This window comes from Panthera onca, chromosome A3 (genome assembly GCF_046562875.1).
Source record: "Panthera onca isolate mPanOnc1 chromosome A3, mPanOnc1 haplotype 2, whole genome shotgun sequence".
Classification (NCBI taxonomy): Eukaryota; Metazoa; Chordata; class Mammalia; order Carnivora; family Felidae; genus Panthera; species Panthera onca.
Window position 1 is genome coordinate 101,594,894 of NC_138341.1, and position 26,991 is coordinate 101,621,884.

A 26,991-nucleotide genomic window follows, 5' to 3' on the forward strand; every position below is an offset into this window, starting at 1 on the left:
TACTTAGGCACAGTGAGTCTCGCTGCTTTGCCACCGCAGGAACCTCGCCATCCTGGGCCATGTGTTCATTCCCTCTGTCCTCACCACACACATCATAGGGATAAATACTTAGACATTGTTTAGTAGTTTCTTATTGATTGAAATAAAGGGCATTCAGCTCATCCGATGCTGTGTGGAATTCTGGAAATCACACATTCCTTGTGAGCCCGTCAGGGAAGTAAGTAATCATTCATTCATTCTGCCTGCTACTGAGCATTTACAACATGCTCAGAGTCTTGCTAGTCAAAGTGTGGTCTGAGCACTGTCAGCTTCATCTATGGCATCAGATGCTGCATTTTAAAAGACCCCAGGTTAGGGGCGCCTGAGTGGCTCAGTCAGTTAAGTGTCCGACTTCAGCTGAGGTCATGATCTCATGGTTAGTGGGTTCAAGCCCCATATCGGGCTCTGTGTTGACAGCTCAGGGCCTGGAGCCTGCTTTGGATTCTGTTATCTCCCTCTCTCTCTGCCCCTCCCCTGCTTGTGTTCATTCTCTCTCTCTCTCTTTCTCTCAAAAACAAACAAACAAACAAACAAACAAACATTAAAAAAAAAGACCTCCAGGCTATTTGTGTGCACACTGAAACCCAAGAAGCACTCCCTTAGGGATATTTTAAGGGACGAGATTTTCTTTATAAAGTAGCAATCCTGATATCTGCTCTAAGGATGAGGAAGTTACTAAGAGATAGTCCAAACCCATGAAAGATGGGGGTTTCCCATGGCCCAGGGATGCTGTGAGATCCAGATGTGGGATACTGCACAGGTATTCTAGGCCTAGAGAGCTGGGATGAAGGTGACAGAGGCAACCACAGGAACTGTCCTAGTAGAAGCAAATTCTATACTCAAGATTGAAATGGACTATGTTCTTAATGTTCATGAATTTGGGAGAGTGTATTCTGTAAGAGCTTTAGATGCAAAAGTTGTTTCTAGTGGTGGTCTTCAACTTCGATGAGCATGAGAATCACCTGCTGACCTTGGCTGAGAAAAGAAAGAAACAAAAAAGCAAAGAAAGGCCAACTCCAGGTCTCACTCCTGGACACTCTACTTCAGCAGAAGGAGAGCAGCATCTCTCAAACTAGGCTGCACACCGGAGTCACTCATGGAGCTTTGAAAAACTAATGCTTGGGCCTCAACCCGAGAGATCCCAATATAACTGGTCTGAAGACAAGTCTCGGCATTGACTTTAAAAAATTGCTGGGGTGAGTATAATGAGCAACCAAGGCTGAGAACCATTGCTCTGGGATAGTGGTGCTCAGTGTACCAGAACCTCCGGAAGGCCTGTTCAAACACAGATTTTGGGGACCCCACCCCAGAGTGTCTTATTCAATAGGCCTGGGGTTGGGGCCTGAAGATCTGCATTCCCATCACAGTCTCAGGTGATGTTGATGCAGCGGATTTGGGGTTTACACTTTGAGGAATGTTGGTATAGAGAGAGATGGGGCTGGGACCAGGATTGGCATTTTATTTTCATTTTTTTTTATGTGTATTTTTGAGAGAGACAGAGTGTGAGCAGGGAAGGGGCAGAGAGAGAGGGGAAGACACAGAATCTGAAACAGGTCCCAGGCTCCTAGCTGTCAGCACAGAGCCCAACATGGGGCTTGAACTCTGAAAGGCGAGATCATGACCTGAGACAAAGTCAGGCACCAAACTGACTGAGCCACCCAGGTGCCCCAAGGATTGGCATTTTCAAACATGCAACCAAGGGATTCTGATGTGGAGGGTCTGAGCTCCATTCTTTGAAACAATGTTCTGTATGTGCTGAGCAAACAGCTTAACCCAAAAACCAGTGGTGACATGTCAGACTGGCACACAGGGATCCTCTGTGTTTCTCTTGCTCAACACCATGGGACTTTTCCCCTCATTTCTATCTTCTAATCTAAGCATCCATTTCTATTGTCCTAAAGGATGTGCTATGTTTTATTCCCTAGAGAGGTAGAATAACACAATGGTTAAGAGAACAGATGCTGGACTCGGACCGCCTGAGATGAATCCTAGGTCTTGACCCTTCAAGTCAAATTATTTAACTTCTCTAGCCTTCAGTTTTTCCATCTGTAAAATGGGGTATCTGCCTCAAATTGCTGATTAAATAAGCTAATATATGTGAGATTCCATGAAGTGGGACTGGTGCATGGGGAGTGCTATATAAACGTTGATGATTATTCCCAGTCCTTTCTCTTAGAAACAGATAAATTGGACTTCTTCCAGAAAAGGGGGAAGGTTTGAGAAGCCTCCTGGCTGGAAAGAATATGGGAGTTCTCTTTCTGCTACCCTAGTATTTGATGTGTATCTTTGCCATGGCACTGTTTTCCTCTCTCACTTAAGTTTTCTCCCTTATCCACAGACGGTGAGATCCTCATTAGGGAAGACCCATGTCTTTCTAACTTTTGGATTCCCGGAGCCTAGCATGGTGGCAGACACAATGCATGATCTTCAGAAAAGGTCTTCCTGCTTTGGAAGTTGCCTGCTATCATCTATTAGCAGCAGAAACGACTCTCCAATATACAACTGGTCTTACTACTGAGAAATGGAGGTAAGGGTGAGAAGGCAATGGTGTGAGACAAATCATCTCCATTGTATAGCATTTATTCCTAAGGCTGCAGATGGTGAAGCCACAAGAACAGTGTCACGATGGGTGAATTTGTAAGATATCAGATATTCTCATAACATGAGGCAGATTGCCTGATTCCCCACAAAGCCTTGCCAGGTCTGTTTCATTTCCTCTTTTTGCACACATGAGATGTGTTTCCCAGCTTTCCTTGCATCTATGTGGGCCATATGACTACGTGTCACCAACAGAATGTGGTGTGGTGGTGTGCTAAGCAGATGTGATGTGTATCATCTCCAGGCTGAGGGGTTAAGATCATGAGTGCCTTTTCTAGGCTCCCCCTGTCCCCTTGGCTGCCAGCCAAGGAGCATAACTCAGGTCCTGATGGTTTGCCGAGCTCCAACATGGAAGAAGCCTGGATCCCTGAATGACTGAGCGGAGCTGAGTTTCCCCCACTGTCTCCCACTCCGACTCAAGTGAACCATGATTTTTATTATTTAAATCACTGAATTTGTAAGTTGTTACCTCACTTCTCCTACTCTAAAAACATGAGAAACTAGAAATCCCAACTTGGGGTCTTCACATTTATTCGTGGGGGAGCCTTACTTTGACAACCTGTGAAGCACATGTTCATGTGGATTCCCAAGGGCTGCTCCACTGCCAATGTCAAACATAACATGGTTGCCTGGTCAACAGAGGCAACTGGACACATCTCTTTTTACTAAATTGATTTTTAGTATGAATTTTTCAGTAAAATATGCAAGGAAGTTAATTTGGTGCTATCTTCACTTTTAGAAATAAAACTTTTTTGGGAAAAAAAGCAGAATGTCAAAGATCCGTAACTAAAAAAAAAAAAAAAAAAAAAAAAATTCTCTCCTAGGATAATTGGTATGATTTAAAAATTATAGGCTTTCCAGAAAAATGTGGCTGCTGGTGCCTCCTTGGGGCTTCTGTGGAACAAAGTCTTTATGAAGACCAAAAACCACATACTGTAAACTGGGTTTTGCTTGGCTCCGTGTCCATTAGGCCTCATCATCCTCATTTATTCTCCCCATCAATTTTAGATCGCTGGGTGGTAAACTCACCATATTCTGGCTGGTCTTTGGTTTCAAAAGTCCGGTGGCCTGGGGCTGGACGGTCCCACCCCCTGGGGGGGTTGAGGAAGTTGCTGTCGTCTGAGGTACTGTCGTACTTATAGTCTTGGTCCCCGCTGTTGGCCCTTGTCAGGGACAAGGACCTCTGCCACCAGGCCCTCCAGTCAGGGGACGGGACTGACCAGCTGGGCTTATTCTCTGGATGTTGATCTTTATCTGCTTCAGAGTCAGGACCATCCACCACCTCTATGGTGACCTGAAGAATTCAGAACAGGGCAGAGTCAATGAGGAGTTGACAGTCTCCAAACTAGGTACCCTCAGAAGAAAGTCTAAGAGAGTAGAGGGAAATGATGGCTGTGTCCCTCATGGAGGAAAGCTGAGACCACATGGCGATACGGAATGGAAAACACCCAGGAATGGCCCAAATGAACCACATGACCAGACAGAACTGATGTACATGGGCCTCAGGTTGTGAGGAGACAGTTCATCACTAGGGTTCCTGATTTTCTGATGACTACATTGCTGGGAAGTCTTTAATTCAAGAAGTAAACATGTACTATATGTGTTTTTAAGGTGACACAAGAATAATTATAATAAAACCAAACACTTCTTGAGTACTAAATCTGTAACCAGGCACTGTTTTACGTGTTCTACATATATTAATTTATTTAATCCTCATAATAACCGAATAAAGTTGGTACTACTGATTGGCCCCTATGGTTGACTATCTGAAAAGATGGCCTCAGCAATTCATCCCATCTTTGTATTAAGAAGTGGAGGTTATTTCCTCTCCCTTTTATTCTGGCCCAGTCTTGTGACTCACTTTGTTCAGTAGAATATGATAGGAGTGACGCTGTGACAAGCCTCATGAGGTCTTGCAGCTTCCATTTTCATTCTCTTGGAATGTTCCTACCACAAGGTAAGGAAGCCTTACACATAGTGAAGAGAGAGGCCACTTAGCAGAGAGCTGAGGTACTTCAGCCAATGGCCAGCTCCAGGGCCCCAGTCATGTGAGTAAGGCCATCTTGGATGCTCCAGCCCAGTTGGGTTACCACAGTCAATACCATGTGGACCAGAGACAAGCTCTTTTGGCTGAGCCCTGTTCAAATGCCTAACCCACAGGACTGTGGGCAATCCAGGATCATCGCTTCAAGCTGTTAAATTTTGGTTGCTAGACAGCAACAGGTTAGCTTTTTGCAGAGAAGTTAACAACTTGCCGAAGGTCACACAGAGAGTGAGTGGCAGATGCAAACTGTCTAGCCCTAAAGCCCATGCTCTCAACAACTTTGTGACACTGACTCTCAAAAGGTAATAGAAGTACTGTCCCCTCATGCAAATAGGGGGGCAAGAAGGCCACAGAGGCTGGTGGGGACTGGCCGCCACAGGTTGTGTAGAGGTGTGAGCACACGGTCCTCAAGAGCCGCAATTGTGACTTTCACCCATCCCACATCCAGACTCTGCGTGCACTCCTCAACTGACCCTGAGGGTCAGAGCAGATAATCCCAGAGCCAAGGTTAGAACTTGCTCTTGGATGTACAGAGCCTAGTTTTGAAGTCACGGGGCTGGAAGAATGGAGTTTCTTGGCTCTGAGAGACAATCAACGTAGAGAAACTTGTTTAAAAAAATATAATAAAAGACTCATTGGGTTCCTTTGGCCATCACATAGCCCTTGCAACACCCCCTGGATGAGTTGTGTGCAAATGAATCAGAAACATGTGCTCCGAGTAATCAGCGCAAGATGTACTGGGCAGATGCGTTTCCAGTTTTGCCCTAACTCGACATCTGAGAGAGTTGCTGGGATGCTCTGCCAAATTGCACCAGGGTGTGCCCATCTCTGAGACAAACAGCCCCTTCCTTGTGTACTAGGAATGGGGAGGTTTGAATTCTACTCACTTTGACATTCCAAGGAGGTTGCCCAGCCTATGGTAGGCCTGGGCTATGGCCTTGTGTGGTCCAGACACAAGGTCAAGGGTATGACCATCAGTCCCAGAGTATCCTCGGGCTATAGGAAGCCAAGTGAATCTTTTTCTGGTGTGGGATACCTAGAAGGGCATCATTGGCTTTATTCCATGCCACCATCATCTCCAGCCTGGTAAGCATCTCTTGCATATTAATAAATAGTTATGGAATGTTTAGTAGTCTTCCAGAAAGGAAAAAAGGGAAGAGAAGAACAGGAATACCTCATACATCTTATATCACTGCTGTTTGTTGCAAAGGCTGGTTGCTGGAGAGTGACTGGGACCCACATGCAGCCCTGGGAGGACAGGTGCCCCTGGAATGCACAGCTGGGTGGTGCAGAACTGAGCCAGGTAGTGACAGGGCAATGCTGAGCCTTCAGAGACATAACCTTTCTCTTCTGCAGTCTCGTTCCCCTCTGCCTACAGACTGAACGACTGAGCCGCAACAATCATCTGTAAGGCTATTAAGGGTGTCAGAGGGGAGAAGCTGCCAAGAGCCAGGCAAGCCTGCAATTATGGTAATGAAATCAGTCTCTGGGTAGAAGATAAGGGGGAACGTGCCCAACGGTTTTGGTATTCCATTTGTATTCAGACTGGAGTCGAAGGGATTGCCTAAGCAGACGTGCCCTGCAATTTCTCCAAGCTGGGAATAAAAACAATTTCATGTTTTAAGCTATTACCGTCAATACGATTTTCCCCCCAAACTGTTGCTCAGGTCCAAACAAAATAGATTTGTTGCCTGGCCAGGCAATAAGTAGCAAAATGCGAATTTACTCCAAAAACCATATCGATGACTGAATCTTAACAGCTTAGAGGTTTCTTTTTCCCCTTTAGTTTCTGGCCACAGCCCCAACTGAATTAAAAACAAAACAAAACAAACAAAAAAACAAAAACACACATAAATCTTAAACCCACCCTTCCCTGCAGTTAATAATGTGGAAATCTCATACTGATATCAGAAGAAGAAATCTAATCTTGAACCTGAAATTTTATAGGCATCCAATTAAAGAAACTTAATGAGCATGATCAGTGGCTTCTTGGATGGCAGAGATTAGTTTTATATTTCCTGTTGCTCTCATTCTTATTTACATGTTCTTCAGCATCAAAGAATGTGTGGATAAAGATGCCTTAAACAATAATCAATGTGACAGGCTGAAGATGTGGGAGTATAGCAGATTTCCAAGCCAAAAAAGATGCTAGACCTTACTATCTTTTCTGTTCCTTAATATGCATAATTGATGTGCTTTAGTATATTTATTTTTTCTGGACTTTTCCACACCATGAATCAAGACAGTACAAGAAAGAGAACTCTTTTAAAAGACCCAAGTCCAACTTCTGGCAGGAACTTGTCAGCTCCAAAAAAAAAAAAAAAAAAAAAAGTCCGAAATAAGTGTCGATTTGGGGAATTCTGACCAAAATTGGGAAGTGAGGATAAGATCCTATGAAGTGCTACCAGCTTCTTTCCTTCTCTTGATAGTTATTTGTTAGAAACAAACTCTTTACATTAACTTGCTCTGAAAAGCACTTTTCATAGAGAAACTAACACATTTCTCAGTCTATTGGTTAATAAACTAATGACTCTGCGAATACATAAGCTTTGACCTCTCAACTCGGGAGAATCTTCTAGAATCTTTTAACTCAGTCCTCTAGGCCTGGAGACCTCTGGTGATTAGGCAGGTGTGGGTTGGTATTTCCCAGACAGGAAAATGAACCCTGTATGGTGAAGTGATTTCCTCAAGAGCACAGAGCATCCAGACAAGGAAATAATCTCCAGTGAAGAGTTAGGTCCCAGATTACGCTCTCCCTCCTTCCATGACAAATGCAGCAGAAAGAACACAAAATGGACTAAGGAAGTATATAATCTCTGCCTCTCAGACTCACCGATGCTCCAAAACACAACTACAGTAACCCAGCGGTTACCAGTAACTGTGGTTAGTACTTTGAGGTTTGCAGTGTGCTTGCCCAAACATTATTGCTTGTTCTTCACTAGTTAGATCTGAATTTCAGGCACAGAAACTGGATTGGAGAATTCAAGTTCCTGAGAGGAACAGCAACGTGCAGAGCTGGTCTCAAAACTAGTTCTTGTGATTCCCAGTTATTTTTTTTTTTAAGTTTATCTATTTATTTTCAGAGAGAGAGAGAGAGAGAGAGAGAAAGAAAGAGAGAAAATGCAAGTGGGAGAGGGGAAGAAAGAGAGGGAGAGAGAGAAACCCAAGCAGAATCTGTGATGTCAGTGCAGAGCCCTATGTGGGGCTCGATCTCACAAACTGTGAAATCATAACCTGGGCTGAAATCAAGAGCCAGACTTAACCAACAGAGCCACCCAGATGCCCCTGATTCCCAGTTATTTTATACATGTTTCCTCTGTCATCTTAATCCACTATCATCACCAACCTGAATCTACCCATTTGGGGACACTTACCATATACCTGTCTCTGTGTTAAGTGCTTCACGTGGATGATCTCATTTAATTCCCACAACAAACCTTCTTTTGTTCAGTATTGTACTACAGAGGTACTCATGGGTAATATTATCACGCTCATTTTATAGATAAGGACACTGAGGCATAGAGAGGTCAAGTCACCTGCAGGAAAACATAGAGACCAAGCCTGGTAGATTCAATGGTGATGCCTGATCCAATGCAGCTCAGTGTTCTGGACAACATGCTCCCATGAGAATCTTAACAATATAGGCTTGTCCACATAGCTGTGTGGGCCCATGTCTTGGGCACAGAATTTCTTGTTTCTTCCTCAGTCAGACCTGCCATTCCAAAAGTATTTTAGAAAAAAAGGAGGAGGGGAAATCAAAAGTAGTACCCCTGCCCAACTCATCTGGTTGTATCTTAAGGCACTCAAGAGGCCTATGACCATGTAAATAAGTCTGCAAGTAAAAAAAAAAAAAAAAAAAAAGAATTGGGTGACTATTTTAAGTCTCCCTCAATTGGAAAAAAGAAATAAGTATATTGGTTGAAACGAATACTAATTTCGGCTTGATCCAGAAAAGAGAAGTATTTGTTTGTGAATAGCTACTATGGTAATGAAGTGATGCAGTAAGACTAGTAATGAGTTTATTTTAGAGACTTTTGTCTTTGCTATCTGACCATCAGCTGCAGACCAAAAAACCCAGCCAACAATACTAAAGTTCAAGTCTAACTTGTCCTGGGGGAATTTCCTTTCTTTCTGAATGATTTATTTATTTATTTTTAACAAAACCCAACTTCTAGAATTGTTTCAAATTTAATATGGAGATTGTGTTCAGGAGTTTGAGGCTCTTTCTTTCTAATTTGTACATTGTTGTCTTTTCTTTTTCCCACTCACTTCCACAGCCCTAAACCAGTCCCACCTGGCTTGGAGGGGTGGGGTGGAGGTGGGGTGAAAAAAGCTCCAAAAATCCAGGCTTTTTAAAGGATTTCCCTTCCTAAAAGTTAAGAGGTCCAAGAGGGATGTGACAGGCTTGCACAGGCTCAGCAATATCACTTTGCAAAGGTGTGGGCTATTTGGCAAGAGGGACAGCAGACCCCAGTCCTGGAGCGTGGGAAACTCTTCCAGACACTGGATGGATTGGGTGGGGGGGCTGTTCAGAGAGAGGGTATCAAATTCCTGTTCAGCTCCCCAGCTTCAGAGCAGGACAACTAGGTGTGGGGGTGAAGGGCAGGTTGCCAGAGGAGGGGGGAAGACAAGGCCAGGGGCCCTAGCAGCGGAAGCTGACCCACTGATGCGCCCTTCACCTTCTTCACTCTCCTCCCCAGAGAGACAAAATGCTTTGACGGCCTGGGTGATCAGTGGGCCTGGATGTCTGCTTGGCTGAACCGCCTCGTGTCAAACCAGTGCATTTCAACAAAAGGGCAGTGCTCTTAAGGAAGGGGCAAGGGCTGCCAGCACAGAAACCATCACCCCCTTTTAGAAAGCACCTCATTTTTAAAGGACCACCAGGGCACTGGTTTACTCAAGTGCAGTGGTGCATGGGGCTGCAGGGGATGGCACTGTGTGTGTCTGTGTGTGTGACAGTGTGTGTGAGCATGTGTGCTAGTGTACTCACACGCAGATCTAGGATGGAGCGCTCAGGGATGGCAGCTGCTTCGTTCTTTCTTTGAAATCTTTCTGAGTGACCCTTGTGGTCTTCCAGAAAGAAGAGGCCAGAAACACGGCTCAATTTTCTTTTCTGTCAGGCCAACAGGTCATCAGATCAACAAAACATAGGCTGCTCACCCCTTTCTACTGCCTGAGGAAGGCTAACAGACACAGGGATTGCACAAAGCAGAAGTGGAGTGGCCCATTCAGGCAGTGGACAGAAAAGTGGTAGTAGCTTAATCTTCGTGGGCTTTGGACTCTACAAGTATCTGGGCTAGAGTACCATTAAATTTTTAATTCATTCTGCCCTGATATTTGCAGCTTTGGGGAGACCTATGTTCTTGGGAGTTACGGTGATCTTTGCTGTCCAAAGGGCAACTCAGAAAGGTATGAGGTCCTGAAAGAGCAGCCCTGGCCTCTTTCCACCCTGTGCTCTAAAGCATTCCTTTCAGAAGCAGCACCTGAAGGAGAACTTTTTGTTCTTGAGCTGGGGTGGTGGTAAGACAGAGTGAAAACAAAGCACTGATTGTTTCTTTCCACCTGTTGTAAGTCTATGTAAACAGGTGGCTTGGGGTCTGAGAGGACACAAGAACAAATAATTTCCATCTCTGCTGTCATTCCTTTCTGACAGTGCACAGGGAAGCTGCATTTTATGAAAGTGCCAGAAGCTTTGCCAGAATCTGGTGTTTGGCCTTTTCATAACTCACCTCCATTTATTCTTTGCTCCTTGGTTCATTCTAGTTCTCTCCACATCCACCAACTCCAGCAGCCCCTCACCTCAGGAAGCTAAGTGGAACTGTTCCAGAGCATTCTCTCCTTCCTATCCAGCCAAACAACACAGTTGAGGATGATTTAAAATGAATTGTAACCTTGGGTGTTCTATTGACCTCATGCACAGATCCATCATGCACTTTGCGGTTGCCCTGTCCTTCTTTTTGAAAAAGTAATCTGGGTTTCCCAGGTCTAAGGATCTCAACCACTATTCTTCCCTGACATTTAGGTTCATGTTTTAAAAAGGCCCAAGTGAGGTCTGGGGATTTCCAGACTGATGGATTTATCTGGGAGAGAAGGAGGGGGGAACTTGAAAGTGTTGCCCCAAATTTGGTTCTTAGGTAGAGCCCCATGCACTTAGTAACCTTCCAGTGAGAGGACGCTTTCCCTGTAGCCTTCAGTTCGCCTGCATCTGGGTCTTTTCTTGTAGGCTTACCTAAGAAACTCTTAAATCTATTACATTAATAGCTCAATCCTCAGCATTAAGCCCTATAGTACATTTCCCACTCTGGGGGAATAAAAAGGTGAGCCACAACAAACCTAAAATTGTTTGGAGCATGGCCTAACCTCCCCTGGAGTGAAGGTAGTCTGGTCCTGAAACCATAAATTCTATAAAAAAGGAAGAAATCACTTCCTGTAGAGAAAGGCCTGATGGGGAGCACTGTTGAGCAACAGTAAAGAGATGTCTGCACCTTTTTTGCCAATCTGCACCTCCCTCAAGAAGATCCTCTGTTCTTTAGCAGAGAGCCATGCAGCCACTTCCTGGAGAGAGAGGAGTGGAGCAAAAGGCCTGTTTTTCTAATTAATCAATTAGAACAATACAAGACTCATTGGAAATGTTAAGAGGTGCATGATGTGATTTCTGTGTATGAGTTGTCAAAGAATTACCTCCAAAGCACTGTTCACTTCTAGACCCTCAACATTATCCTGCCCTATTTCTTCCCATCTATGCAGACCTGTTCACAATGGAACATAGCATTTTTTTTTTCTCTCGCCTCTGTCTCCATGATCCCTTTGGCACTGTCTTAAGTGGTAGCTGCGACCTTCATATGCATGTCATTTCCTGGAGGGAGAAGGTCTTACATTTCTTAATTTCCCATAACCTAACACAGCACTTTATACACAGTAGGGGCTGGTCAACATTCTAATGGAGGTGTATTCTCTGTGACATTTCTTAGCCACTATGACACTGGTATGATGAGCAAAACAACTCTGACCAAGGAAATCTGATCTAAAGTGGTGTCATGCACAGAATGGTAGTTAATTAAGGATCAATAGCTATGAGGTCAAGTTCAGGAACTTGCTGCCATGTAAGCTAATTGGAATTTGAAGCAGATAGGAAGAATACAAGATTGCTGCCCTTCCCCTAAATGAAAAGAATTGAGAACAAAGCTTGAAAGTATGGAAGCAGGCAAATGAGGACAGGAGCTACAACAGGCACTAGGTTGCCAGGGGTGGGTGAGCCTTCCTTGGTTATCATGGCTACCATCTTTGGGAAGACACAGAAGGAATTACAAGCAAAATTCAAAATTAGGAGTTTGTCTATGAAACATGGATTTGTAGGGTGAGTACTTCTGGGAGCCCAAGAGTCTACATTTGAGCTGCAACCACTGTTTACTAGACATATGACCTTGGGCAAACCAAATAGGAACTTACTGAGTACCTGTTGCATTATTGATAATGGAAAATGATGTGTGCTTCAGCTCCTTCATGAGAGTGTTGGAAGAGTCAAATCATATCAACATTTGCTTTGTAAAGCATTCTATTTCAGTGTAGATGAGTTATTTTTAATCCCAGGTACCCTTTTCCCTAACCTGCCATTCTCTTCAGCTTCTTCCCATCCCATCTTAGTGGTACTGATTCATCTCTCTCCCAGGAACTTCTGTTCTCCCCTCCTTTTCTTTTATCCATTTTTAAAAATCAGTCATTTACATTTTAGAGCAACTGAAGTGTTGTCACCTCCTGAGGGGGTTGCTGGTGTCCAAGGCAAGCCAAGAGGCATTTGTGAGAGGGCCTTCCTGAGTACTTTTGAAATCCTACTATAATTTGTCTAGTGCAACCACGTGTTAGATGGGCCCTTTTCTAGAGCTACCATATTTCATCAATTTCAGGGCATCTTATTTTGTTTTGTTTTTACAATTCAACAGCTCTGAAATCAGGATGTATTGTAGTCATTGGTGTTTTCTTTTTTTAGTGGTTCATGAAATAATGGTTCCTCTCACAATCAAGGGTGTTACGTAGATGAAATACAACACTGTTCTCATAGAGATAAAATGATCATAAATAGGATTCATTAGGGGCTAAGGAGGAAAATGAGGTAAGGCAGTGGTTGCTTTGGAATCAGGTCAAGACACAAAGAGACAGATTGTTTCATTTTCTTCCACCTTTCAACCCTCTAGCATTACCTGGATATTTGGATTCTGCCCATTTATATCAGCTTTGGAAAGATCTGGAAAGTTTGGTAGATCAAGGAGAAAGGACCTGGGGCCATCTCTTTGTAGGGAAGGGTGCCCAGCGTCTTGCCGGAATCGCTGTCTGGGGAAGGGTTGGTGTGCAGCCTGGTGGTCCAGATGCTCCCCTGGTGCTTCTTTGGAGAGAGAAAAGCTGGTTTCTGATGCAGAGTCAGTTTCCACGTGGAGGTTATTCTAAAACAAACAGACAAGCAAATGAATAAATGAATATGAGGCACATGATTTAAAAATACCAGCCTTAACAGTCCATTAAGTTCCGGAGCAAAGACAATTCCAGTGGCTGGAATTAAACCAGGATGGCATTTCCAACTCATTTTCATTCCCCCTGGTTTATTTACTCCATCTTCAAAACGCCAAATCATCAAGAAACATTTCCCAGGCTGCTACCTGGGAATTTTCTGAGGGCTAATGAGGGCTATATATTCTGAGGGCTATATATTCCATTGAAGCACATCAACACAAAAGTGCTATTTTGAAAGAGAGGAGGTGTTCATTCAGAACTGCAATCAAATTATGGTTTCTTTCTCACAGCTTCAATTAATTAACCACTCTGGCATTAGTTATAGCCCCAGTGTCCAGAGCTCATTTCGTCTGTGCAGGCCATGGAACAAAAGATCTGACCAAACTGGATAAAATACTTGAGTCAAATCATTGAATATATCCATCCATTGATCCATCCATCGATCCATCTCTCCACCCATCCACCTATGCGTTTCCCCATCCTATCCATCCATGCAACCATGTATCCATCCATCCAGTCAACAAGTGTCAACCACATGCTAGGCACAGGAGATAGAGCCATGAACAAGACATAGGCCCTATTCTTTTAATATGTACAACTACTATGACAGATCAGATCAGAGGGTGGTGACTGGTAAGAAGGAAGGAGAACATGATAGTGGCCAGGGACAACATTCGATGGGTTTCTGGAGAAAACCTCCTTGGGAAGGTGAGACTTGAACACCTGCAACAATCTGGGGAAGGAACATTCTCAAAGAGGAAACAGTAAGTAAGACAGTCCTGAGCTGGGGATGAACTTGGCCCATGTGAGAGACAGAAAGAAGGCCAATGAGGCTGGTATGGAGTGAGGGAGGGAAGATGGCATGCGATGAGGAGGAAGAGACAGGGATAGAAAAAGAAAAGTGACAAGAAGGCACTTTGAAATTTAATGTCTTTATTCTGCAAAGAAAAGTGCAAGTCTGTTGTTTCTCTCAGCTAGTAAAAAAATGTCTCTATTTTGTTGTCTTTTGGGGGAAATTTTTCTAGTGATTGAAGGGTGTAGAAGTTGTTGGACTTCTTTCCTAAACCAGCCCTTCTTCTCCTCTCATTCTCCCTGGACTTCTCACTGGAGGTTTCCTCCATCCCGTCAGGGATGGCATTTTCATGTTTACTGGTGAAGGGAGATGTAGAGATAGAATTTCACCAGCGTTTGGGTCAGTGGTTAATGCTTTTGTTATTCTTGGGCATGTTCTGGGGTTTTGGAGTGTATATTCCAGCACACTGTCTCCACATGCACTCCCTGCCCCCACCGCAGTGCCTTTGACCCAGCCAAAGGGTTATATCTGGTATCAAAACACTCCTGACTCTGAGTACCAAAGGTCAAGAATGGCCAGGGGATGGAACACATGCAGCAGATAAATATCTTCTTAGAGAGCTAACCTGAGGGAATGGATTTTTCCTGTATCTCTTTAAACAGGAATGGGTATGAGGAATAAACTTGTTGGTGCAGGGACCACCTTTGTGAATGTTCCAAGAGGCCAAGCGCAATTCTGAGACAGCCTGTCTTCTGTCTCCTTAAAACCTGCAGTTATAGAGTTACAGAGCGGGGAAGCTGGCTGCTCCTCATCATGTTTTTGCTTGCCCTCCCTTTTTGCTCAAGAAATGTGGCCAAGGGCTGTGTCTTTGTTCACCTTTCCAGCCACCTCTCTGCCATGGTTTTTGTCTCCTGGCACATCCTTGCAAAGGGAGTTGCCCTGGCATACCCAAGCATTGCTCAGTGCAATGAGGGCCAAATGTATTATGCTGAGACTGAGCCCAGCACATGGAGAGGGGGGTGGGGGAGGGGAGGGGAAGAGAGGGAAGGGGGGGAGAGAAGAGAGAGAGAGACAGAAAGAGAGAGAGAGAGAGAGAGAGAGAAGCATGCTAAGTCTTCCCTCAATATGAGTTCTTTATCATTGTTCCCTTGCTCTTCTTCCAGGATCCCCAACCCTAAAACTTCTGCAACAGTGTTAGGGAACACAGTTGGATTCTCATGGAGAATTTCTTGCAGCGGATTTGTGAGTATAAGTCTCAGAGGGGACCAAGATTTGCTTGCCAATTGCTTCCGGAATCACTTGCGAATCCAGCCCTAACTTCGTTGTAGTCACTGGGACATAACTGCTTAACTGGGTTAAAAATGGAGCTCTCTTTCCTTTACCCTGTGATGAAGTACACTTTCTACTCCTAAAACTCACATTTTAGAGGAAGAGATAGGAAAGGCTGTTTGGCATTTAGATGTTTTAGATGGCTGAAAAACCAAGGACTGAATCTGAATGGTTTCTTGCTCTGAGTCTGGAATTTTCTTGGTAGGAGATACACCACCACAGAGTGATCCTGATTTAGCCACGAACCAAGAAACCCATTAAACATTCCATGGCTCAATGATCCTCCATGTAAAACAGTCCCATGCTGTCCCAGCAGGATGGTTAAGACAACTCAGTTGGGTTGTTGTCTACACATGAGAAAAAAAGAGAAGTTTAGAGTTAGGGCAATCGGCTGGCCAGCTCAGGCCACAAGCTCCTCTGCCGGGAATAGATTGGGGCTAGAGTATGTTTTGGCTTGAGTTCTGCACACAATTGTGGCATTTCTCCATCTTTTCCTGATCCCCCTGCCCACCCCCCAAACAAGTTCAGTGTTTGTAAAGCATTTGGAAGATTGTAAGTAATAAAGAAACACCAATCACAATCTCTGAATATCTGAATTATCCTTGTGTCTTTATCAAAACATATTTAACTGGAAACCTTGGCTCCCTGCAATGGGCAAGCTCCCAAATTTCCAGAAACTGGAAGCCCTGGGGAAGGTTGTCTTACAACACCTCCTATAAAATGAAACTCCACTCTATTCAATCAATAACAAGATTTGGGAGTGGCCATTATTTTGGAAATCTAGATTTTTGCATCTGGGGTGGGAGGCAGCAGACAGGATCTGCCAGCAGTGCAGGAGAAAGCCTTTTCTTCCTCTTGTCTTAGGAGCACACTGCACATCTTCCTTGCAGAGGCTCCACCAGAGGTCTGGGTTGATGGCCATCACTCCATCTATAACATTGAGCTCACCCACTGAGTGTCCCCTTAAGTTATTCTAGCAAAGTGAAGATTCTCAGGAAGGGTGGATCTCAAAATAAAGATGTTAAATAGTTTGTTTTACTCAGAAAAGCAAACAACTTTTTGTGAAGGTATTAGCTTGGGAAAGTCCAGGAACTGAGAAAGGAAAATGTCACCATACTTTCCAAGGTGCTGCGGGATTCATTTTGCCTAAACTCACATGACATGAAGAGGTCTGCTTAGTTTGAGAAAATATTTCTTTACCCACAATGTGTCTTTGAGCTGATCTTCAATCAGTGTTGCCGCTCCAATAGCATTGTTCTCTCTGAAACTGTAATTTAAGAGCTGGGATTACCAATAAAAAGAGGAACAGAAGAACTAATGCTATTATATGGTTCATACACATTCACTGTTCAACAGCTGAGGCAGGTGATCTATAGCGGCCAAATTATATAGCTTCTGCTTGACATTCCTCATCTTTGTGCATAGCTCCTGTCCCTCTGTTATTTTATAACGATTCTTACCTAAAATAGAAAACAAAGTAATCATAAAATGTTAACACTGATAAAATAATAAAATGGGAGCCATGTATTTTGCCTCAGAGAGCAGTATTGTGGCAAATATTGCAATTTGCCTAATTCTACCTACCTATATCTATATCATCTATATCTATATCTATATCTGTATCTATATCTATATCTATATGTCTATATCTGTATCTATATCTATAAATATATGGGTTTTTTCAGTATTTATTTCAGGCGGCAATGTTCCTGGATAAAACTACATTTCCCAGCATCCGCTAGAAGTAACTGTGTGATACAGTTCTACCCAATGAGGTGTAAGTGGAAGGTGCTGGATGAGACTGCTGAGTGGGAGGCAGTCAGTTTACCATTTGCTTTTCTCTCTTCTCCTTTCTCTTGCCTAGAATGTGGACACAAGTGCTTTGAGTAAAATGAGGCTGCTGGCAGGCATGAAGTCGAAGGCTAGTCTCTAAAGGTGGCTGAATGGGCTTTCAACAATAGCCAAGTTATGAAAAGAGCCTAAATGTCCATCAATTGATGAATGGATAAAGAAGATGTGGTTTATATATACAATGGAACACTACTTGGCAATGAGAAAGAATGAGATCATGCCATTTGCAGCAATGTGGATGGAACTGGAAGGTAGTATGCTAAGTGAAATAAGTCGGTCGGAGAAGACAGATATCATATGTTTTCACTCACATGTGGAACTTGAGAAACTTAACAGAAGACCATGGTGGAAGGGAAGGGGAAAAAATAGTTATGAACAGAGAAGGAGGAAGGCAAACCACAAGAGATTCTTGGATACAGAGAACAAACTGAGGGTTGATAGGAGGTGGGGGAGAGGGGAAAGTGGGTGATGGGCATTGATGAGGGCACTCGTTGGGATGAGCACTGGGTGTTATATGTGAGCGATGAACCATAGGAATCTACCCCCCAAAACCAAGACTACACTGTATACACTGTATGCTAGGCAATTTGACAATAAATTATATTAAAAAAAATAATAAAGGTGGCTGAATGGAAAGATAGGGGAGCCTGGGTCCCTGAAGTCATGGTAGAGCCATCATACCAGTCCTGGATTGGTGGCCTCTGAACTTCTTTTACCACTACCACGAGCATTAATGTTGACATTGACAATGCTGCAGCACCGGTAACAACGTTCCCTGTTGTGACTCTAATTTTAGAGCTGTGACTACCAATGAGAAGGGAACAGCCCAGTTCGGTTAAGTGACTCGAAGTTGGGCACTCTGTTCTGTGCAACTGAACACCATCCCCAGCTGATAGAGGTACCAACAGGGAATTTAGTGAGTCATCATGGTGAACTTCACAGTGGCAGCCAGGCTACTGATACCAGCTAACTTTCCTAATAGCCTATTCCGAATCTGCCATCTGTACCCTTCTCCACACATTTATAGAATCTGCTCATTGTCTCAGCATCTATATATTAAATTTCTCAAACGTATTACTCACTGTGTAATGTAATATTTCCTTCTATTTGTCCTAAAGTCCTATCATTAAATTTTAAGGAGTTTGTCCTCAATAAAAGAAACCAGAGCTCCTTGGCAAATGGCTGATTCCAGAGTTTGGGCCAGGAAGTATAGGTGAGTTTGGGATACTTTGATGTGGCAGAAAATGAGGAAGCTTTTAGTGGTTTATAGTGTCCTCTCTGGGGCGCCTGGGTGGCTCAGTCGGTTGAGCATCTGACTTCGGCTCAGGTCATGTTGTGACTTTTCCAACAGGCCACCGCTTCCCTGGTGGCATTTTCTGGGTCATTTGGAGGCTTCTAAAGCTATGTGGTTCTAGTATCTCCTCCCTCCTCCCTGCTCTTAGCAGATGATCCTCAGTGCCCCTGGGAAAGATGAACAGAGAAGAAAAAAGTCTCTCATTGGTAGATTGGGGACAGTTTCTAAGATGCTAAGCCCAGACACTTTCTCATTTGTGTCCTTTCTTCCCAGGACATCACTGGCCCAACCACTGTTTCCAGCCACTGCCTGGCCAGAGCTGCTCATTCTGGCCATCCTTGTGACCAAGGTGGGTTGCCACAGCCACATCAAGGTCAAAGTGGTCACAATGTTTAGAGTTTCCAGCTGGACATTTGGCACAGGTAGAGGGAGAGGTTCTTTGGAGAGGATAGGGTGGTAAGCTCAAGGGGAGGCAATCAAGGTGTGGAAATGAGTGGTGGGTCCACCTTTGGAAAAAGCATGCTAAGCATCATTGTCCCAATCTGCAAATAGCCACCTGCCCTATTCTGCAAACATCCACCAAAGGCTGGTATGTGAATAAAAGGGCTTATCTGACCATTTCCAGAACCTCCAGAAGAGGCACAAACTGGTGGCTGGCTAAGAGAGTTTAGTGCCTTATTTATTTATTATTTATTTATTTATTTTTTAAAAGGCTGTGGTAACTATTCCCAGATTAACACAACCAGGCAGACTTCTTGGAGGCAGACGGGATGGCAAATTTCTGGAGGGCAATGAACAAGTATATCTGCAATCGCGAAGCCCACACCCTCCAATTCCACGAGCTCAGGGGGCACCCAATAAGTACTAGTTGATGATAATGATGGCTACGGGCCTAGTTAGATTTCATTTTAATTAGGCTCAGGCTACAGGCCTCATTACCCCTAATGGGGCTTTTATGTGGGATTCTAAAGAAAAAAAAAAACAATCTAGGAATCTTCTATTGAAGATATTAAAGAAGATATTATTAGCAATGCTTTTGGTCTCATAGACTTTGAACAACAAACAACAGAGATTATAATTAATGTCACTGCAGCCTCTCTCCTTAAAACATACTAACAATATAGCTAATTAGCAATATGTCCTCATTTGGGGCTGGACATCTGCATATTATTATCGACAATGCTTGTTTCCTTTTTCCAGATTAAAGGAAGCCATGCTGCACCCAGGCATATGGCCATTCTCCTTTCACATTAAAACACTCCGTTTTTCTTCTACCCACGATAAACACACTCAGAGCTTTATCTGTGTTAGGCATCGATTTTTGTCTGGAACACTTCCACGCATCTAAAAATAAGTTCAAGAATGCCATTGGTGGTATTTCAAAGGGAAGAGCAAAATTTCCCTGTTTGGGGAGATGAAAGAATGAAAGGGCACCCTGATTATCTTTACACATGATCGGAGAGCAGGCGCTTCTAGGAAGAGAAAACCAGAATAAACAAAATGAGTTTCAGGCAGTAAAATCGGCTATCTCAGGGGGGTGCACTTGCTCGTAGGGCTCAGGAAGATAAGCACAGAGACCACTATAGCCATGGAAGCAGGGGGTGATGGAGGCTTGTCCTGTGAACTACTGGAAAGAAGTAACCAGGACCCATGGGGAGAACCCTGCACTGGTGAATATATGGAGGACAGGGCTGGCCACCCTCTGTTCTCTCTTTGTTCAGTGTGTGATGGCAATCACGCACCTTCAGCCAGCAGGAACAGAGAGAATATCAACAGCTTTATTTTACAGCAAGCATGAAAATGCCAATTCCTGGCAGAGGGGAAATGGCTAGAGATATGCTTCCATCTTTGCTGTGGAAGCTTGAAGACAACCCTGGGAACTAGTGACATGGGCACATCATGTTTCAAGAACGCAGGAGTGTTGCATCTTGGTTGGGAATGGAGGCTTCTGTTGAAAGCCTGACTAATAGCTGAGGAATCTTTTGTTACAGTGGCAGAATGTATCACAAGAATGTTTATTTTAGGGCTTGGGAATGACCCTGCTTATGATCCCAGGCGAGGCTTTAGAAGACATGAAGAATGGTCAACTGGCTGCACTTGAGCAGGGAGCTGGCTCCATGGGGAAGGGGCCACTACTGTGGGCCACCCACCCCTGTGATTCTTTCTTAATTGAAGGCTCTGGGGGCTGGCTGACAAAATGGAAGTCAACACCCCACTGGCTTGTCTCAGATACTTCTGTAAACAGCTTTGATCTTGAAAATGTGCATGTTATTGGTGATTTTTCAAGTTGTGCTTTCTCCACTGCTGGCAAAGAAAACAGAGTGGGAACTATCCAGGGCCCATTTCCTTTATGTCCTGTTAAGCTAAAGAATGAACAGAAATGAAATACAAATTTTTCTTTCAAGTCTAAGAAAACATGTAAGAAGCAAGGGGAGGAAGCCAATTTGGCCAAAAAAACAAAACAAAACAAAACAAAACAAAAAAACCCCTTCACCCATCATCTAAAACATCTCTGCAGATGTAGGGGATGGAGAAATTGTATTTTCCAAAACCATTCTCAGGGGGAATGGTGGACCTGCCTAGAAGGCACACTTTGGTAAGCCCCTTTTGGTGTGAGACAAACCCTCCTCAAGAGTAAGCTCAGGGGAGGTTTTTGTCTGCTGAGAGGGCTGTCTGAATCTCAAGGCTGTAAAGAACAGGCCAGTGGTGGCCACCAGGGGGCCCTTGGGCCACTTGGAACTTAGCCTCCCCTCCATGTCAAATTTTGAGCAAAATACTTAATGAGTCTGGATTACTGAGGGTTTTTCAAGTTGTGCTTTCTCCATCTGTAGTAAAGAAAGAGTGGCGACTATCCAAGACCCATCTTCCAGGACCCAATTTGAAGAAGCACCAAATTGTTAATGTACCTAAATGGCCCAACTATCTAAGCCAGCCCTTGACAAGAGAGGGCTGGTGTCAAACAGGACAAGGAGTCCCAGGAGGCTAACATCGCTGCAGGGATTCAGTGTCTCCCCACATGAAATGGGGGGAGGCTCCCAAGGCCCAGGTCAAGGCTGGTGTTCTGCTGTTGACAGAACTAAAGAGCATTGGAGGACAGAGTTCAGCGGCTGACCTGGGGGTGGGGGTGACCCTGGAGACCCTTGCCCAGTTTATTATTTTAATCACGAAGATGGACTTCTCTCAACACTCAAAGTCAAGATCCTTCCTTGAAACCTACCACAAATCTCTGCTCCAAGTACCTCTAAAATAGATTTTATTAATTAAAAAAATTTTTTTAATGTTTATTTATTTTTGAGAGACAGAGAGAGATAGAGCATGAGTGGGGGAGGAGCAGAGAGAGAGGGAGACACAGAATCTGAAGCAGGCTCCAGGCTCTGAGCTGTCAGCAATGAGCCCGATGCAGGGCTCAAACCCACAGACCGTGAGATCATGACCTGAGCTGAAGTCAGATGCTTAACCGACTGAGCCACCCAGGCAACCCCTCTAAAATAGGTTTTAAAGGAATTTAAATTTATTTAATTTAATAAATTTATAAATAATATAAATAAAATATAAGAAGTATAAATAAAATATAAAAATATAAATAAATTTATATATAAATAAATTTAATATTTAATTTATTTAAAGGAATAGGTTTTAAAGGAATTGGACCTTGGCCTGGAAATCCTGGAAAAGGGCTCATGGTATTGTGGAAGGTGCCTGGGCCAGGAGGTATAAGGCCTGGTTTTATGTCCTACCATTGTCCCTACCTAGTTTTGTAAACTTAGGCAGGTTTCTGTACCTGTTTGTCTGTGGTTTGCAAAAATGTCTACAAATACTCTAAACATCCATGCCTTGGGTAGTGGCTTCCAACACTGTCATTCTGTTTGGCCACGTGATTTACTTTGGCCAATGAATGGCCAAAGCAGAGAAAAGTACTTATGTATTGGGGCTTGTCTATTTTTGTTGTGCTTTGTAATCCCAAGACCACTGTGTGGAAGAGGCCTGGGCTAATCTGTTGGATGATGAGAGGCATGTGGAACACAGATAATTCACCCCAGACAAGTAGCCAGCCAATGACTAGCCACTCAAATGGAGACCATCCTAAGACCATCCAGCCCTAGCTGAGTCAACCCAGAGTAGAAAAGCCACTAAGACGACCCATAGAATTGTGAAAAATAATCAGTGTTTGTCAGTTTAAGCTAATGAATTCAGAGTGATTTGTTATATAGCAAAAGCTAACAGATTCAGGGCCTCAGTGATTTCTTCTGTAAAATGGGCATGGTGAAGTGGGGTGGGAACTGCAAAGAACTTCTCCATCTATCCAGTTCTGACATCCTAGCAATGGAGTCCTTGAGAGACACTTGTCCTGGAGAAAATATTTTCCAACAATGCAAAAAGAATATTATATCAAATGCTTCAAATTAAAGGTGGGAAGATTAAACAAAAAATCCAATGGTTCTAAATACATAAAAATGTAACTACGATTTCAATTATTAGAACACCTTCGCCTTCTCCACCTGCTAACTCAAAGCTGGGTAAAATCTGTCGGAAAACCACCCTCTGCCTACTGCTTCCGTCAATTACATGTGCTGCTTTGTTAACAGCTCTATTGCCAGTTTTTCAAAGATTCAACTTGAGATTTAACAATTCTCCCCTTGCACTTTCATGATGCACCTGTACAGCTCCGTGGGCTGCCAGAAACTAGCAATGCCCATTTACTAGGGAACCCCTACTGACACTATAAAACAATTATAGAGCTATCATAGACCAAATGCAGCCTGAGGTGAAGAGAAAGCTGTGCACCACCAGGAGTGGCTCCCTTGCCCACCTGCCTATACAGATTGTTCTTATTTGGACTGCTGTTCTGTTCTCCAGGGAAACTGTTTGATCCCTATTTGGAAAGCTGGCAGAACATGTGATTGTGATCCCTTGGCTTAGTCTGGCTAACCCTTCTCTATAAATGGTTGGGGTGTTTGTTCTTTTCGTGGATTCACTCAACAAACACCCTCCTGGGCACGCACTTTGTGCCAGGTGCTCTGCTGCGGGTGAGACAGGTCAATAGCACATCGCTTGTTAAAGACAAATTATCCCAAACTTGGAAATAAAGGAAGAGGATGTCTGCGAGTCAATCAGTTCATTCCAGGGCACAGTGTGACAGGCCTGTAAAGATTATTTAACTCTAGGAGAAGGTAACTTTGTTTCACTTATTATTGACTATTGATGAGAGCCCAGACTAAAAGTTACACAGTAACTTGTACATTTTGATCTTGTAGAAATCCAATTTGTTTTTTGGCCTGGTAGAATATTAACTCATTAAAAATTGTCATCATAAGAAAAAAAAATTGTAACTCTGTGAGGTGATGGCTATTAACCAAACACTGTGGTGATCATTTCATAATATATACATCCATCAAATGATTGTTGTATACTTTAAACTTATACAATGCTATATGTCAACTGTATATCAATAAAACTAGCAAAAAAAGAGAGAGAGAGACAATAACTGAAAGTTTACTGTTTTATTGCCTTATAGGACATTAACCAGTTTTATTTCTAACTTACAAGTTTACATCCTCATGATTTTCTTAAGTAATGTTTTGGGTTTTTTTAATGTTATTTATTTTTGAGAGACAGAGAGAGAGAGAGAGAGAGAGAGAGAGAGAGAGCAAGCAGGGGAGGGGCAGAGAAAGAGGGAAACACAGAATCTGAAGCAGGCTCCAGGCTCTGAGCTGTCAGCACAGAGTCTGACGTGGGGCTTGAATCTACAAACCATGAGATCATGACCTGAGCCGAAGTCGTACGCTAAACCGACAGAGCCACCCAGGTGCCCCTTAAATATGTTTATTTAAATATGTTTCAAATAAACATGTTTTAAATATGTTTATTTAAATATGTTTTAAATATGTGTTTTAAATGTTTTAAATATGTGTTCCTCAAATCCTCTGTTCTGGCATTAACATCTTAGTTCTCTCATTAATTAGTTAATGTTAACAGTAGGTCATGTGCCAGATCGGGTGGGCACCCTCATTACTTTCAACCATTTTATTACCTCCCTGTACCCATACCGTTTCCTACTCTGACCCTAGAGAAACAAAGCAACCCCCAGCGTTGTTCTCCGCAAAGATAATTCTCCCGCTAGAAATCATTCAGTTCGTTAAGGTTCAAGAAAAGAGAACAACAGGTTTTCAGAGGCTGTCTTTCTGCGAGTGGTCATCAAGTGAGGGTTTGCAGCCAAGAACATGCTTATAGGTTTACTACTCTCCCCAGCATAAACACCATGGTATTAGGATGTATTGGTTTGATTCTGGGCAGGAAATGGATGGCACTGAGGTCCTAGATGAGCAAGGAAAGCTTAATAAAGGAACAATTAACACATGTCTGAGCAAAGAGGCTGGAAACCACTGAAGACACTGCAGTGCCCAGGGCCACTAAAGCCAGGGAAATCTTATTCCCCCAGGCCTGAAGAGACAAGGAAAGAGGGAGGTCTCCATTGCCAAAAGTGAGAGAGAGAGTTGTGTGTGGGGGGACATACGGGGCTTACTCAATATTGCAACTTCCCTCTCCTCTTCCTCTCACCTGCTGCCTGAGAGCAAGGGAGCCTGTCGAAGTAATACACACAGATCAAGCACCCAAGAGATAAGCTAGGATGGAGAAGGGCAAAGGTTGGGTCTAGACAGAGAAACAGAAGATATAGGGCACATAGCTCATGTCTGGGAAAACCACATGAGCACTCGTGCCAGGCACTGGATATTAAATCTAATCTTTACAACGTCCATTTGACGTAGCCATGAGTACCCCTATTCCATGGATGGGAAAGTGGAGTCAGAGAAGCCCCTAGCTAGTAAGTAGGCTCCACAGCCCTGTTCCTCCCACTGTGCCCCATGGTTCTAACTTCTCCCCTGGACTAAGAGGGTACTTACTCTTTAGAGTAAGAGGGTCTGCAGCCCCTTGAAGCCCCGTCCTCCCCCAACTGCAGCTCCTGCCCAGGGGTAATGAGGGGTAGCTGTTCCAAGAGGACTGGCTTGCAAACACTGCCCTGAAGCACACTGTTGATTTATTCTTCCACTCTTTTCCCCCATTTTGTTTGGTGGGGAAGTCCTGGACCCATTTTCTTAGGAAGACTCATTCTAGTCCAATGCTTCTTGACTTGTGCAGTCTGACCGTATACATTAATATACATATAATATATATTTATAAATATATTTATATTTATAATAGCATTTTATTATTTATTATATTATAATTATAATATATTATAAATTATAAAATTAGTATTATTAAATTATTATTATTTATTATAAATTATAAAATTATTAAAATTATAATATTTATTATTTATTATATTTTATATAATATAATATATATTTACCTACATATTATATATAATTTGTGTTTATAAATATATTTTACATATTATTTATATAGTGTATATTTATATGCGATATATGTTTATAAACATATATCGCATATAAATATAGTCACACTGTACAAGTTGAGAAAGATTGGGCTAGTATGAGTTTTCCTAGGAAAATGAATCTAGGACTCCCCTCTGCTAAAAAAAAGTATATACTTAAATGTATATATTTATAAATGTAAATTCTACTTATCTATTGAGAGAGGAGATGAAATAAGAATGAATGGCACATAGTACTTCATTCAAGCATTGTGACCGCTATTCAGGGGACCAGATGAGGCAAAGAACAGACAAACAGGTCACAAAGAGCCAGTCCTCAAACATGTGTTGCTTTCGATATTAGCATTTGGTGCCATCACATTCATCCTCACGCCTGCTAAATTTGGGGTGAACTCTGGAAGTGGCAGCGGCCCAAATGGCCAGGCATCCACAGTAAAATGTTTAAGTAAGATGCCTGCATAAAATAGTCACAGAATGAAACCCTATAGAGCAATGAGCAAACTACATCCACACCCAAGAACATCGAAGAATCTCACAAACATGATAGTGAACAAAGCAAGCAGATACCAAAGAACATAAAGCATATGATTCTATTTATACAAAGTTTAAAAGCCAGCAAAACTAACAGTGCTGTTAGAAGTTAGGACAGTGGTGTCCGGGGCATGCTAGTGACCTGCAGGGAGTTCTTGACTGGGCTCTGGGGCACTGACCATGCTCTTTTCCTGGTCTGGGAGCTGGTCACACAGTGCATTCACTTTGTGAAAATTGATTGAGCTGTGTGCTTATGATCTGTGCTCCCTTTGGTATGCATGTTACTTAGATGAGAACTTACCCAACTACCAAAAACACAAGAGAAAACAGAAAAGGAATCCTAGAGAAATGGCAATTGGCAAGATCACAGATATTACTTAAAGATGCCAAGCTTCTCTACTACTGCTATTTTCTGAACAATAAAGGGCAGAGGGAAACACACCTTTTGAAAAAAGAGGGGCTCCACCTGTAGAATGGGGAGCATCTCTGTGGTAAACACACATCTTTTTTATTATTCCCTTTTCTCATTAGTCTTTCTAGTACTCACGGGTATATTGTTAACCTTTGATCTTGAACGTTTCCCTGCCCCCTCAGGCTCAGCTCCTATCTTC

At 43.1% G+C, this 26,991-nt stretch overlaps 1 protein-coding gene across 2 annotated transcripts in view; it reads right to left on the reverse strand.

Annotated features, from left to right (window-relative positions):
• ISM1 (isthmin 1) overlaps nucleotides 1–26,991 on the reverse strand; it is a 74,432-nt gene that overhangs the window by 14,173 nt on the left and 33,268 nt on the right. For both annotated transcript variants that reach the window (XM_060611907.3, XM_078444277.2), the window contains exons 2-3: nucleotides 12,880–13,119; nucleotides 3,667–3,931 (exon numbers count right to left, since the gene is read on the reverse strand). In XM_060611907.3, the coding sequence (XP_060467890.3) occupies nucleotides 3,667–3,931; nucleotides 12,880–13,119 (505 nt within the window). The remainder of the gene's footprint in view (nucleotides 1–3,666; nucleotides 3,932–12,879; nucleotides 13,120–26,991) is intronic.